General features: G+C 42.8%; 1 protein-coding gene across 2 annotated transcripts in view; it reads right to left on the reverse strand.

Moving 5' to 3' along the window:
• Window positions 1-8715: 8715 nt before the first annotated feature.
• sstr5 (somatostatin receptor 5) overlaps window positions 8716-15580 on the reverse strand; it is a 15835-nt gene continuing 8970 nt past the window's right edge. The window contains exons 4-5 of one of the 2 annotated variants that reach the window (XM_086210970.1): window positions 15172-15318; window positions 8716-11921 (exon numbers count right to left, since the gene is read on the reverse strand). In XM_086210970.1, the coding sequence (XP_086067096.1) occupies window positions 11724-11921; window positions 15172-15318 (345 nt within the window). In that variant the 3' untranslated portion in view covers window positions 8716-11723. Of the gene's footprint in view, window positions 11922-15171; window positions 15340-15580 lie in introns of both variants that reach the window. The other variant, XM_086210969.1, reaches the window with a different exon arrangement.

Raw genomic sequence — 15580 nt, forward strand, 5'->3', positions numbered from 1 at the left:
ATGTTTCCTCTACTGATTTATTGAAGGCTTGGTTCCTCCAAATTAACCGTGAAAATTAAATAATAAAAAACAAACAAGCACAATACAAAGCATTAATATGAGTCCATGCACAGCACGTGGATACAAACATTCTACCGAAGTAAAACACAAACAAAACAAACAAATACCTCGTTGGCTGCGTGCAACTTAAAAGAGGGAATGATGTCTTCAGTCTTCAAGTCCTTATGACCTGTACTTATGAGCCTTTTGACAGTCCTTGTAACTTTTAACCGTCCTTTTGTGACCGATATGAACGGAGCTGCAGCACCTTGCTACTGCTTCTTACTTAGCTTGATTGATAATAACGTGAAAGCAAACCAAACGAGATACATACGGAAACACAACTTGAATCTTCAAAATAAAAGCATGACAAAAACTTGACACAAATGACATGAAATATTCTTTTAACATAAATTAACTTAAACTATGAACTTATTTATTAATGCACTTGCTCTTTAGAAAATAAGTATGAACTTCTTTTTAAACCTTTTATGAACTTTGTTTGAGAGGAATAAATAAAATTATATCACTTGTAGTGGCAACAGTTACACCCTGTATTCCCCTAATGATGTCCTCCTACCTCCCACCTGTGTGAGGACCCTCCCACTGGATCTGTGTGGGCCGGAGATGTGCCACTAGGTCCAGGTGGGCTGGAGAACCATCCGCCGCTTGTCGGCCTGGTGCTGGTGCTGGTGCTGGGGCCGGGAAAAATTTCAAATGGGTTGCAAAAATGGCCCACCTGTCCTCAAACTCTGCAACCTCCCATTCTACTTTCAAATAAAGCAGATCATCTGGAGAGGTGAGACAAATGGAGAGGCCAACATGCTCAGGTAGGTCTCCAAAGGCTTAGCAATATTCTTCTGGGGTCACTGGCCTCCATTTGTTCAATCCTTGGATTCAGTACCAAGTAGGAAACAGCCATTGAGTGGTTTCTTTGCTTGTCCACCGACATTTCTACGCAGGTAATATATCCTCTTTGTTTTGGATACATTTCTGGTCAATGAACGTTTCAAACGAGAGTTTCCAACCACTCTATTTCAATGGATCCCCATGAATACTGAACTGGAATCCTATCGGCACTTAGAGCACCTGCCAACACCTTAACAAGGTCTGCTGTACTATCCTTTGAAGACAAGGTTGCAGTTTGTGGAATACCATTCAGCATTTGACTCGCTGGAGAAGAGCCTTGATTATCTGTTATTCTCTGTTCATTTGCATTGTCTTTGACAGTGTCCTTTGTTCTGCATTCTTAATATGATCATACTATTTTTATTAACTATTTTTTGTAGAGCTGCATGTTCTTCTCATTTAGCTTCAACGTTAGCTTCTTCACGCTCTAAGCAGTGCTTAATCGTGGCTACCTCTTCATTTGCTACCTTTTTCTTTGCTTCTGCTTCTAAGTGCTGCGATTCTGGTTCTTTTTCTTGCTCTTGTAGCACTTTCAAAACAGGTTGGCTTGCAGCAGCTTCTGCACCAGCTCCTTGGTATTTCATAGGTGACTGGTATTAATGTCCTGAGGCACCTTTCAAGACAGAAAACACAGAACGTGACTTTCTGCTACTTGAACTGAAGAGAGAATGTGCATCTGGTCGCTCTTTTTGCACCAAGCTGACTTGAAGCTCTGGACACAAGTCTGTTATTGCCACACACTGATCCACTCTTCAGCATGTGTCTTGATTAGGAGGTGAGACCTTGCGCAGTTCATCATAACTGAGTTTGACATCTGCAAAAAGCCCCGCATCATCACCAATAATATCTTGAAGCAAATGATCAGCTAAAGGCTCTGTTACTTGTGATAATGGCTAATTAGCTGATTTAACATGTTTTCCACTTGCCATATATGCAGTTGAACCTTTGTTGAAGCCCTTTAACCTTTTCTTCAAGCAATTCTTTGTCTTTTTCTTCAGAGTTCGGTTTGACTCCGCCACAGTTCCTGAGCTTCCTCTTGACTGTAAGCATTACTTGCTTCTTCATCTTCAGGTTGATCTTGATACTGTTCACAATCCCAAACACTGTCCTTTTCCTCACTTATTTCTTCTTTTGGTTCTGACATTTTCAACCCACAAATTAAATCTTGCAAACCCTAGCAATTAGGTTCTCAAAAATAATCAATTTAGGCAACTGGACTCACCTCTTGTAAGTGAAGAAGTTTCACCTCTCATCCATGAAGCTTCTTCAGTTCTAAATTTCTGGTATATAACCACCCAGGTGGGTGATTGCTAAAAACAAGTGGTGGTAAGGCCAAAACAATGGGCTCGTTAGGTGGTTGTGAGTTTTTGGCTTCATTTTCAGGGCATTACCCCTCCCAGCCCACTTGGGGGGGAGGGGGGTCATTCGGGTCGTCTCAGTGAAGGCGTGAGTGCTGGGGGCACCTCCTGGGAAGGGATCTAAGGAGGGCATTGTAGGTGGGTGATACATGGTGTCTGAGGCCCCCACCTCGTTCTAGTTTGACATGAATGGCTCCTTTCAACCCTCTTTCAAATCATCTGTCTTCTCTGACGAGGATGTGCACCTTGTGGTCTTCGAAGGAGTGCTGGCCCTGCAACAGAGACAGACAACCATTCACACTCACAGGCATGCCTACAGTCAGTTTAGAGCAGGGGTGGGCAATCCTGCCATGGAGGGCCGTGTGTATGCAGGTTTTCTTTCCAACCAAACACTTTAACAGATGATTCCACTGATCAACACTTCAGCCACAGAAGAGTGTTAATCAGTGGAATCATCTGTTAAAGTGTTTGGTTGGAAGGAAAACCTTCATTCACACGGCCCTCCATGGCACATGATTGCACACGCCTGGTTTAGAGTAGCAATTAACTTAGTCTCCATTTGCATGTCTTTGGACTGTGGGAGGAGGCCAGAGTACCTGGAGAGAACCCACACAAGCACAGGGAGAACATGCAGACACCACACAGAAAGATCCCGTGCTTCATGGTCTATATTTCTGTCTGTATAGTATTTCTGTTGAGAGTAAGACCTCTTCTTTCTCAGAGGATCTGTGCCAGGTGCTGCCTCTGTCGCCACCTGAGTGGTGGAATCTGGCAGGTTGTGGCTGCCACATATTGGCGGCTGCAGGGGTTTGGCCTTTAAAAACCCTTTTCTGCATACCTCCTTGTTCCTACACCAAACCTGCCTGGGCTACTAAGCTTAGTTTTCTGTGTGTTTGCCATTTTTGTGGTACTCTTTTCACCTGTTTTTTTGGTAAATTTAGGGAGTCAGGATTAGTGATTGTAATTTTGTTTCTTTTTAATTCACGTAGGGATAGTTAGTTTGAGGAAAGATGGTCTGTTTTGTTTATTCTGGCCTGGGTTCACCCCAAGGAAAAGCTTCTTCGTAAATTACCTTCCTTTCTGTGAGGTGGCGAATAAACCCTCCTTTTGTCCCTTGCCACCCTGTTGTCGGCTCAATTTTATTCTGCATGACCCGACCCCTAGAGAGGTGCTTTACAAGATATCCGGTCAAAGCAGATGGCTGTTTTTATTGACCTGGATCTGCTCGACGTTCCTGCCTGTTAAAAGAGAGGTTTTCATCACCGTTGTTGCTCATGGAGAGTTGATGAGTGTAAATTCATTGAAGGAGTGTGGTACTAGACCTGCTCTACTTGTAAAGTGTCACGAGATAACTTTTGACTTGACTTCTCTCTCCATGAAGGGTGTTCACACCAGATGATTTATTTCTCTCTGTGACTACAGGTCTGTTTGGTTTCGCCACGCTGATCAGATCACAGCTAATGTTTGCATCTCAACACACACACACACACACACACAAAAAACAGAGAGGAGGATTGCCACACTGCGCAGTGACAGCCCTCCTGGACTGACTGAGGTGTGCTGCTTTTAGGAGGTGAGCTGGCTCGCTGACAGCTCATCAAGCTCGTCTGACACAGCTGCGGAGGATCAATGGCGGCGGCAGTGGGCGGGACCTGTCAAAGGCAGAGAGATGGCACAGCAGACAGGAGCGCTCACTCTAACACAAAAAATGTATAAACAGAATACAAACACAAATCACAAACACAAATGGCTGGGGGCCGTAACACATCTGCTCACACAAATGTGGCAAAATCCTTGAAAGTGGGGAAGTCTGTACCTTCCATGAGAGTTATTGAGACCTGGCTGCTCGTCAGTCTGGAACTTTATGTGCCCGCTTTGGGTTCTCTTCACAATCACTCAATATTTCTAAAACTTTCACATGAGGCATAGCTTGGTGACAGGTGTTGAGGACATCAGAGAAGGCTTTAAACCCTTCTGCATCTTTGGTCTGCACTTTAGGCCATTTAGGTAGCTTGTCCCTGAAGGCCCTTTGGATGACAATTGGTTACCTGTAGCGTTGGGTGAGGTTATTCCACGCATCTCTGTATGCTTCATCATCGTCTTAATAAAAGGAGCCTTCAATACATTTGTGAGCAGGGGCACTGACATTTTTCTTTAAATAATAAAGTTTGTGTGAGAAAATGAGCTGTTGATCATGTGGTGTTCATATGGCACCACCATATCAGGAGTTGATTGTGTATAAGTACCGGTACATGATGTGATTGTTTGGGTTAAGTTGTGCAGGCTGCTAGTTGCACCTGAACTGTCAAGGCTGAATGACAAGAATAATGGGACAAGACGACCTGAGTGTGCAGATGTATTAATCAAGAAGTGTGATAATCATGAGTGTAAAATAACGTATGCAAAAAAGGTGCGGCTTCAAGCATATATTCACTGTCTGTTAATATCTTATTCAGACTCTCTGCTGCACCCTCAAGGTGCATGTAGTGGGGTCTCCAGATATATCTGTCTGCTTTGTTGTGTGAAATAAAGTGTTGATTTGTCTAAAGCAGACGACACCGGTTGATCTCTTCTCATCAACGGACCCGGTGAAGTCGGCGTACTTCAACATTTGTTAGCCGATGGGATGCCTTTTTTTATCTATCAGTGACATGAATGAAGCTGTCTATTCAGTGGAGTGGATAGGGTCTCCCTCAAACACTGTGGGCACTGGCATGGGGTTATGTTGTCTTGTATGGCTCAGGCTAGAGAGGAGATGTCAGTGGAGGGCTTTGGTGGGATGGTGGAAGGGTGATATACAAAGGGGATGGTAGGGTTCTATACTGTCTGGTTGTTGTAAAGGCTGACTGACAGTTTCCTGTCTGATTTCTCTGTTGCAGCTTTCCAGTCTGACTAGTGCTACCTCTTTGTTCCTTTCTGCTTTTAAACATCATCCATCCATCATCCTTAGTTAAAAAAAAAATAAAGGCACACTATTTAAAATGAAACCATTAGCTCCAAAACGAGTGAAAATTACATACAAAAACAGATAAAATTACATTCTCTTAGAATAAACCCATACCATGACATTTATACATACCAAAGTCATGTCAGAAATGAATCTGAAGTGGATATTTGTTTTTTCAAGAAACCCGTAAGCATGGCAAGCTGCCCTCTGGTGGGCAGAAGGAGAGATCGAAAGCACAAAAACAAATTGAGTTTGCTACAATGCTTTTCTTCTTTTTCGGGGAGCAGTATGTCTTACAATCATATCAAATCCTGAATCAGCTGAATTTATTTTTCATTAAATGTAAAGGAACAAATTAGCTAAGTGCTTTGTTTCAACATTTTATTTACTGATTGTGATTTATTGATCATTTTCTCTGTGTTTGTTTCATTTGCGGTCAAAATTACACAGTTTGACTGAATCGTGGCTCCACCATTGCAGGCCAAGATAAAGATAATCTGCAGTTTACTTGAATAGTGGCAGATGCCACTATCTTCTGTTGAACCTTTTTTTAATATCTGTCAGGGATCATTGAGATATGCCCACATTGCAGCCTATACTGAACTGATGTGAAGGAGCCTATCCCAGCAGCCTTCGGGCGAGAGGCGGGGTTCACCCTGGACAGGTCACTAGTCCATCACAGGACCAACACATAGAGACAGACAACCATTCACACTCACAGTCACACCTACGGTCAATTTAGAGTATCAATCAGCCTCGTCCTCTCTTGATGTCTTTGGACTGTGGGAGGAAGCTGGAGTACCAGAGAGAACCCACACAGGAGCAGGGAGAACATGGAGACTCCACACAGAGAGATCCTGTGCTGGAGCCAGGACTAGAACCCAGAACCTTCTTGCTGTGAGGCAACAGCGCTGACCACTGCACCACCGTGCCACCTGCAAAGGAAATTAAATTCTTCTAACAAAATTACTGCTATTTCTCATTCAAGTCTCAAAAAAAAAAAACTTAGGATCTTCAACCAAATGTCAAAATTTTTGTTGTTGATGGATGAACAAATAAACCAAGACAGGGCGCAACCCTCCTTCAAGGGCTTCATATATTGAATGACTCATTTCTCACATTTCACACTGTGTGTAGTTTTATAAATCAATATTGCTGCTCACTGTTTGCCTTTTCTTCATCTCCTGCTTGTGTGTTGAAGATCAAAATCTGACCCCCCAAAAAAGGAAAGCTTTGCTCTGAAAGTACACACATGCATACCTCTGATGTCAAGGGACCAAATAATATGAATTATTCTATGCATTAGTCAATAATAAATGACATGATGCTATTAAGAGCGTGCACATTTGCCTGTGTTAGTGCATGAGGCCGCATAGGAAATGAGTCAACTTGACATCCAGTCTGTGGTTATTACAAAGATGGGCTGTCCCTAAAGACCTTCACACATACACACAGACACAGACACAGACACACACACACACACACACACACACACACACACACACACACACACACTCTCAAATAATCACAGTTGTATGTAAAGATATGATTCTCTCCTTCCCTGGTAAATAATAGATTAACTATGGGGGTACACACCTCCACCAAGGTCTCGCCTATAATGTCAAGCATTCCTGAGATGAAGAGGATGTCCAGGGACAAAAGTCACTATATGATCAATATTTCTGGACTGCCATACACACGCACACACACACACACACACACACACACCAGTATTTATGTCTGAGCAGCACACTGTGATGTAAACGAGTTGCAGCAGTGTGTTCATATCGGGAAGACTGATCCCATTGTGGACTTCAGTTCATTTCTTAAAGAATTACATATGAAGCAATATCTCTAGATGATAAAAATCTTTTGTAAGACATGTTCAACAGAAATATTTGGTTGCACCACACACATCTTGGGGAAAAAGTCAGTTTCCTTGAAGCTGGGAAGCTTTAAACATAGTCACAGGTTGTCATGGCGATCATTGTCACCTCTGTTGTCATTGTTGCCGAGACTGTTCCGAACTCGATGCTGCTACTTGCTGCTGTTCCCAGAACAGCCAAATGAAATATCCTGCAAGGCCAATGAAGTTTCCTTTTTTGATTAAAGTAGTTATTACTGAATAAAGGTGATAGACAAAAGTTCTCTTTTTAGTTTCACAATCTTGCTTAACAGTGGAGTTGGTGTTGGAGGTCTTTGTTCAGAGAGTCGAATTGTGTAAGAGAGGACAATGAGCCTGCGTTAAGGCAAAAAAATGTGACTTGATGTAACTGAAACTTGTGGCCTCAAGGAGGAGTTAAACACTGTGTGAGATGTCACCCATTCTAACCCCTCAACATTGTGTCAAGTAAATGTTTAACAATGTAAATGAAAGCGATAAGTACTGCACCCCCGATTCAAATTTTGTGACAGTCTGTGTCCAGTCGTGTTTTGTCTGATCCTGCTGACACTGGTTGAATGGGTTAAAAACTACCTCGACCTCCTTGTTGGAGGTGCATGTAAGTCAAGTGTCCAACATCCTGGTTGACACCAAATCGTGGTAATTATCCCTCATCTTTTGAGCATAAAGCATCTGAACAAACTTTCTACTCTAAAGCTTCACTGACCTTTTCCTCAGTCTGCCACCATCCTCACCTCCTGTAACCAGACTCAGAAGGTGGAAGGATGTTGGATGTGCTTCCTCCTCTGACCATCCACACCTGATTACCTTTGACCCCATCCCAGTCTGATGTTGATAAACGGATGAGCTTGTCTAAACCTGGCACCAGTATGATACAAGTTGTCCACCAGTAGCTCACTCAGAGATGTTAGTGTGGTGAGATACAGCAGATGCAGCCTGGAGACCTGAACTTCATTAAACACCATTATTTTCAATCCTGTAGAAATTCTCCCTCTGGACTTTAAACCAAATATTTTCCTCACTTTTGCAGAAGGCCTGCCCAGGTGTACATGCACGAAGTGGAATGGGTCTTTACTCTGATTACATTTTTACTGAACTGACTATGAGTACAAAGGTTGGATATGAATGTTCACACTCATTAGGTAGCAACATACTGTCTCACATATATATTGGGTTTCACTCTGTAACTGCAGATGTGTGATTCAATCATCAGATTCTAAGTGGTTGCTAAATATATTTGCTAAAAAAGTCCTTACAGGATTGTTTACATGCATGCTAAAGACATCAGGTTATATGATGATTTATACTGTATATCCACTTGTTTGATAAGATGGTAACTTCACAACAAGTAGGCAATCTTCAATCTGGGGATTTCTTTTTTCTCCTGCTGATGCTATTCGTCTGGATATAGAAGCCGATTGCGTATTTTTTTGATTTGACAGCTCTTGTCATTTTCATAGAAGTGACAGACTTCAAATGTCGGTGTGATTTTGTGTGGCAACAGGGAGCGGCTGCGTCTGGTTTGTGGTCAAATGATTTTATTTCAGAGAGAAGCCCAAAAAAACAACAGCACTGAAACATCTGAGCAACTATAAATACTCTGTTAAGCTAAACAATTGTTATTTGTGTGTGAACAACTTAATTTCTCCCACTCAGTACAATAATTTGTTCAGCTTCCTCTGACTGAGTGCCATTTTTCTCTTTTCTTGAAATTGAGATGAATAGTTGAAAAGCACAGACATCCACTGTGGAGTGTTTCTAAACAAACGCTTTCACAAATGTGTGTTAACACAATTAACTTGTCCGACTGGTGTAAGCGTTATTTGATTCTAAACAGCGTTTATTAAAAAGCCCTCATCACTTTGACTGCTCTTACAAAGAATCAAGGAGGGACGATGTGATATACAGACCATAAAAAAGACAATTTCACAAAGATTAATCAATCATATTGACAAGGAACAACACAGATATGTGTGTGTGGGTGTGGGTGTTTGCATTCTGATCACTTCACTGTAGCACAGACAAAATGAGGTTTTGTGAAAACTGTCACTCTTTTATAAAAGTTTTATAACATACTCGTGGTACTTATGGTTCATCTGCTTTGACTAATGTGGTTGATCACAAGTATTAGAAACAATCACCAGCTAATCAGCCAATAGTGTTTTTTGTTGTTGTGCACAACCATCACAATCCCGGCGCACAGAAACAATCATAGCAAAAATAGAGATGAGTACAATAGAGGCCTATGTAAGACCAAAGCCAGCTGAGGTATTCTGCTGCCTGTCGATAAAAAACATTAGCTTCCACTGTCCAGTAAACAAGGCGCTGCTGAGTAAAGCATGGTTGCACAGAGACACTAGCAACAATATATTCTACCACAAACCCAGGATTAACCAGCGTCACAGCTTCTGCAGAGAAAACAATTTTGAATACATATGAGCAAATCAGCCACAGATGCACTTGCACACGTCTACCAGTGAAAACAAACACATTACATCCATTTAGAGCAGCATACACACAAGGAGGTCGACAGTTTGGTCTTCCATGCTGGTTATATAGCTGCAATGTCGGTACAGTAAAACATTTGCTGCGACTGAAGCCAGTTATTCTCTGAATATACAAACAGGATCGGGCAGCATGGTGGTGCAGTGGTCAGCACTGTGGCCTCACAGCAAGAAGGTTCCAGGTTCAAGTCCCGGCTCCAGCACAGGATCTTTCTGTGTGGAGTCTCCATGTTCTCCCTGCTCCTGTGTGGGTTCTCTCTGGTTCTCCAGCTTCCTCCCACAGTCCAAAGACATCAAGAGAGGACGAGGCTGATTGATACTCTAAATTGACCGTAGGTGTGACTGTGAGTGTGAATGGTTGTCTGTCTCTATCTGTTGGTCCTGTGATGGACTGGCGACCTGTCCAGGGTGAACCCTGCCTCTCACCTGAAGGCTGCTGGGATAGGCTCCAACCTCCCTGTGACCCTTAACAGGAATAAGTGGTAGAAAATGGATGGATGGATGGACAAACAGGGTCACAGCAGACTTGGTCCACAGAGCTGCACAGATGTAAATGAATTTTTGAACTCTATCCATCAAAATTTATCAATTCATATATCATTCCTTCAGCAATCACAAAAATGTTTAAAGCAGTACTTGATGTGGATTTTGCTTTTCAAGTAATCACAAATAAGTGTCTTGAGCTCACAATTTTTCCCCTCCTGTACTTCCTCACTTCTTTGTGACCCCAGAATGCAGTAAGAGCCAGCTACCTATATTTCGCTTGAAGATAAATGTGAGTTACAGTTAACTACAACAAGAAAACTGTCCAAAAAATGTCTGTTTACAAACTGTTAAGTGCATCATCCAGTATAATTCACATCTTCTTTATATAGCCATAAACTCAGTAATCTGATTATTCCCGCTCGCGCTAAGTGTGACCAGCTAGCACATTCAACCAACTCGCTCATGCTCGTCCACGCTCGTTCATAGTAGCACCAAATCACAAGTGTTTGCTTTTAGCTCAAATCAAAGTGTTTTTGCATGACTGAGCACTGGATTCAACTGATGTGGCGATGGGGCCATGATAGTAGCAACATAGATGCAAACGCATATCTCAGTCTTTATGTGCATAGTCAGATTTGAATGTGTGTACTAAAATTTGTAAATGTGTGCTAGAATTTGTGAATTTTTATCAGGAAAAGTATCGCCTATCTTTGTTATCATGAATAAATAAATTGTAACTACTATATAAATCAGCCAACGCCAGCCTGTGAGCTGGGCGAAGTAACCTGAAGGTTGCACCTGCTTGAGCCTGTCAGCCTGTGCTCAGGGCCAAGCAAACTTTGGCGTACAGACGGACAAATCTTCACATGCATTTGCAGACCCGTCACGGGAGAAGAGTAGCAAAAAAAATCACATGAAAAGACGCATGAGTTGAAACAGAAGACATAAGCATTTACAGACGTGAGTGCAGATTTACAAATCTGTGGACGCATTTACAGATCGCAATACACATGCAAATCTGAATCCACATTTATAGATTTTTTACCAATCTGGTTACACACTAAGATTCTTGATAAACTTTTGCAGACTCTACACCAACTTTATCATGCATGGTGTTTTGAGGACCAATGTGAATTCATCCCCACATGTTGAGTGACAGATAAACAGGAAGGGAAAGAAGAACCTGTTAATGTTGGTCATTGCTGAGGGAAAAAAGGCACTTGTATAAGACTGCTGGAGAGAATAATGATGGGACCCAGTTGTGTGAATCATACATGTACCGATACAAATCATCTTGTGCAAAATATTCATAAGTTTGTGACACCACTATGGAGCTTGAATTATGCAATGCATTTAGAATGAGTGTATATGTAGTTTAGCCTGAAATGGATTATTTTTACCTGTAGAAAAATTGCTTTTTTCCCTTTTATTCAACCCATCTGTGACTCTTTTTTTGTCTGGTAAATATATCTATGTCCTCCTCAGCCCCTCTCACAGTGATTCCTCTCTACTTGTGTTCATGCCTCCGAAAACACCTGTCATCCACAGTCAGGTGGTTCCTGATTCTGCTGGACAGTTTAAGAAGAGGAGGGGGAAGGGGCAGTCAGGGCAGAGATGACGGGGGGTTCAGTTGGAGTGACCGTGGAGGTTGCTGTGGATATTGTGGTGGAACCAGTGGGTCCCGGGAAAGTCGAGGAAGCCTGACACGTGGAGATGCAGCAATGCAGGTCGGCAGCTGTGTGAGAAGTAGGGGAGCCTGGAGGGTGAGGTGAAATCTGCAAACAGGAAACAGTAATGACAGATAAAAGAGAGATAGTGAGGGGGCAAGAAATGAGAGGAAGGCACAAGGAAGAGAGACAAAGACAAAAGGAGAAGGAGTTTAATTTATCTCTCGGCACACAGGAACATCAGCAAAGGTTTCTAAGCTAACCACAGGTACTTGCTGTAAGAACATGCAATTACTTGAGCGACTATGATATTTAATCATTTTGTTTTTTGGGGAGTACTACCTTCAAGGAGATGCAACCTCTGCTGCCATTATCCTCATCCCTCCCTACTGCTCTAGCAACAACAACATATAAGGATCATCATTGCCATCATCACCAGCTTTAGACAAACTCAACTGTAGTGGTCAGCGCCTGGATGCTGCTGAGTTATGTCAACATTCATCTCCACCCCTGGAACTTCGATCTACCCTCTGATTGAGTCAACCAGATTCAGATTTAAGATTTGGTCAGAACTGCTTCAAGAACTCATGGGTTACTGTGAGGAATAAAGACTCATTTCCATGGATTAAAAAAAAAACCTGCCAACACCAATTGACACACTTTTACTCACATTTATCAGCATTGATGAGAACACAAATCAACAGCAAGCCCCTGGCTCTTCTTATCTCAGACACATACAACAGCGGGCAGAGCCCCGCTATCAACAACATAAACGAAGGAAAGAAAGTTGGTTTCTTACAGCGGTAACCTTGGCAACTTTTTGTCATCTTAGCCAAAGTCAGTCACAATGTGTTTGAAAAACTGACTTAAGCTAAAAATACAACAGAAACCCCGTCACTGTCCTCCATGCTGCTGTAACTACCGCTGCCAAAGTTGTATACAAGTCAAGATGCTTCACTCTGGTGCTGTTTTGACAGCACCAATCACTTCCCTCTGGGGCAGTATCATGGGACGTGATGCACCAGGGGAAAAACACAAAAGCAACTTCTCATCGCCTCACAATGGGAACAAGATCAATCTGCTTTTATTAGCAGGTTGGGTCTATAAGCAGGCGGCACGGTGGTGCAGTGGTCAGGACTGTCGCCTCACAGCAAGAAGGTTCTGGGTTCGAGGAACTTTCTGTGTGGAGTCTCCATGTTCTCCCTGTTCCTGTGTGGGTTCTCTCTGGTTCTCCAGCTTCCTCCCACAGTCCAAAGACATCAAGAGAGGACGAGGCTGATTGGACACTCTAAATTGACTGTAGGTATGAATGTAAGTGTGAATGGTTGTCTGTCTCTATGTGTTGGCCCTGTGATGGACTGGCGACCTGTCCAGGGTGAACCCCGCCTCTCGCCTGTAGCCGCTAGGATAGGCTCCAGCCCCCCCACGACCCCTAATAGGAATAAGCGGAAGAAAATGGATGGATGGATGGATGGAATGGTCTATAAGCCCACATGTACTTGGATGTGTGCAGTGACAAAGGAATATTCGGTTGTTATAGGCTCATTGTCGCCTGTAGCTTGACCTAGGGTCTAAGCATTGAAGCGCCAGCAGCTGGAAGTTCACCTTGGAGGATGTATGTGCTCTCTGAGCACTTTCTAGTTTTCATTGTCGGCTTCAAAGATGAATAGAGAGAAATCATATCTGAAACAACCTTGTATGAATTGAAAACAAGCACGTAAAACTGAGGACAGACAATGGCAGCCCACTTTTCTTGTAACATCCTGTTTATCGTTGTTATGTTGGTGTTGCTATTTCCTGTTTTGAAAGTGCTGAGCATTCACGTCTAATGTTTTATTGTTAGTCCACAGTTGTTTTTTATGTGTCCCATAAAATCGTCGATTCTCTATCTAAAAGGTGCAGGCAGGAAGTCATGTGTTCAGATAGAAGTTAGCTTGACTGAAAAGCCAGTCAGGTGCACATATAGAAGCCAGAGACGCGGCCTCGTCAGCTGGTTTGACTCAGCTGCAACGCTTGACCTGCAGATACTAACTGATTAAATGAGACAAAGATTGTCAAACTCCCTTTTTAGTTCCATCCCTGAAAATTCACTCATGTGACATACCACTACAGTGCATGGATTAAAGCACACGGCACAAATCCATTTGGGGTGTGTCCAGTCCATTCAAATTAGTTAAACGAAGCATAATCTGGCGCTGAGGGGTTGTCGTGTCTTGTCTATAAATTAATCATCAGTGTTTTTTGGCTGTAACATGATTTTAACCAGTGTCATCTGGTTATTCATTAATATTTAATCCTGTTGGACATAAATGTAAATAATCAATGAAGTTATGCTGTTGTGCCTCTTCTGTAAATACAACTAATGTATCTCTTAATAAGGGATGCACTTTTGGTTTCTGATGTGGGGGATAAATGAATATGAAGTTTATTTGTCTGTCTTTTAAGTGGACACCCGAAAGCATGTGAGGGGACAGTCAAGCAGGCGTGGGTGGAATGACTCATGGGGTAGAGTAGCTGCCTAGTAATTTGAGGGTCACTAATTCAGCTCCTTGTGAGACCGCGCTGAAATGTTTATGAGCGAGATACTGAACCCCCTTGGCCCCTTCCATGGCACCACAGCTTATTTTAAGACCAACATACCCATGGGTTATGTGTGGAAATTGTTGAATTCTCTCTGTTTTGTCACCCCCTCTATCCTCTGAAAAATGCTCTGTCTCACTGTTCTAACGCTTGTGCCAACTCAGGGCCATGGATGTGCCACTACGTGATTCGGATCTGCCCAAAACTTGAATGGCTTCTCCCCAGTGACTATGCTCTGGTGGCATCAAAAACAGAAAGGAGCTTATAACAATGATAACCCAAACGGGGGCCGAACCATCAGAATTACAAAAAAGGTCTGTGATGCAAACAAACGGTAGCCTATGTGCGTGGGTATTTGAATTCACTTCTTTCTATTCTTGTCAAACGAGGAGAAACAGACACTGTTGCTGCTGTGAATCACGAGCAGATTCACATATTAATAATTAAGCACTTTGACTCAAACATGTAAGATATGAATTAAAGAGGAAGTTGGTTTGATAACCTTGCGGTAGCTAAAGGGCATTTAGTCTCATCACTGCCATTCCGTCAGTCTATTATACCCCACTGCTCTTATCTGGCAGGACGCTGTGAACACTGACTCTGACTCAATCAAAGCTTTTATGCATCTCTTACTTCACTCCTGCCTTCAGAACTTTCCTAATCATTGCCAACACAGCAGTTCTCTCCTTGTCTCTCTCTTTCTCTCTCTCTCTCTCTCACTCACACACACACACACACACACACACACACACACACACACACACACACACACACATACCTGGCTGCTCTGTGGATCGTGGTACACCTGGTTATGAGGCGAGAGCAGGGCGCAGTCATTTGGCGTGGTTTTGTCAGTGCGTTGAGCGCTGGGGTCGCCATCGTCAATGCCATTGGCTTTGCACCACACACTCCTCACAAACAGCACCTGCACGGCCACAACAATTATCTGTAGAGAGAGTATGAGGTGTAATTCTCTTGGACGAAGGAATATCTAACCTCTTCCCCTCTGCCACCCTCCCCTCACTGAACGACCCACGGCGCAAAGATAACTCACACAAATCTCCTTTTCCGTTCAAAAACTTTCCTTAGCTCCAGGTTAAGGTCATGCAACTATTGACGTTAAAACCTGTTTCCCTTCCAAACCCTTTCAACGAATGACATGGAGAGCTCTATGTGCATATTCCAGT

Source organism: Aulostomus chinensis, chromosome 8, assembly GCF_037954235.1.
Source record: "Aulostomus chinensis isolate RoL2024-O1b breed Wild chromosome 8, RoL_Achi_v1.0, whole genome shotgun sequence".
In the NCBI taxonomy this organism is placed as follows: Eukaryota; Metazoa; Chordata; class Actinopteri; order Syngnathiformes; family Aulostomidae; genus Aulostomus; species Aulostomus chinensis.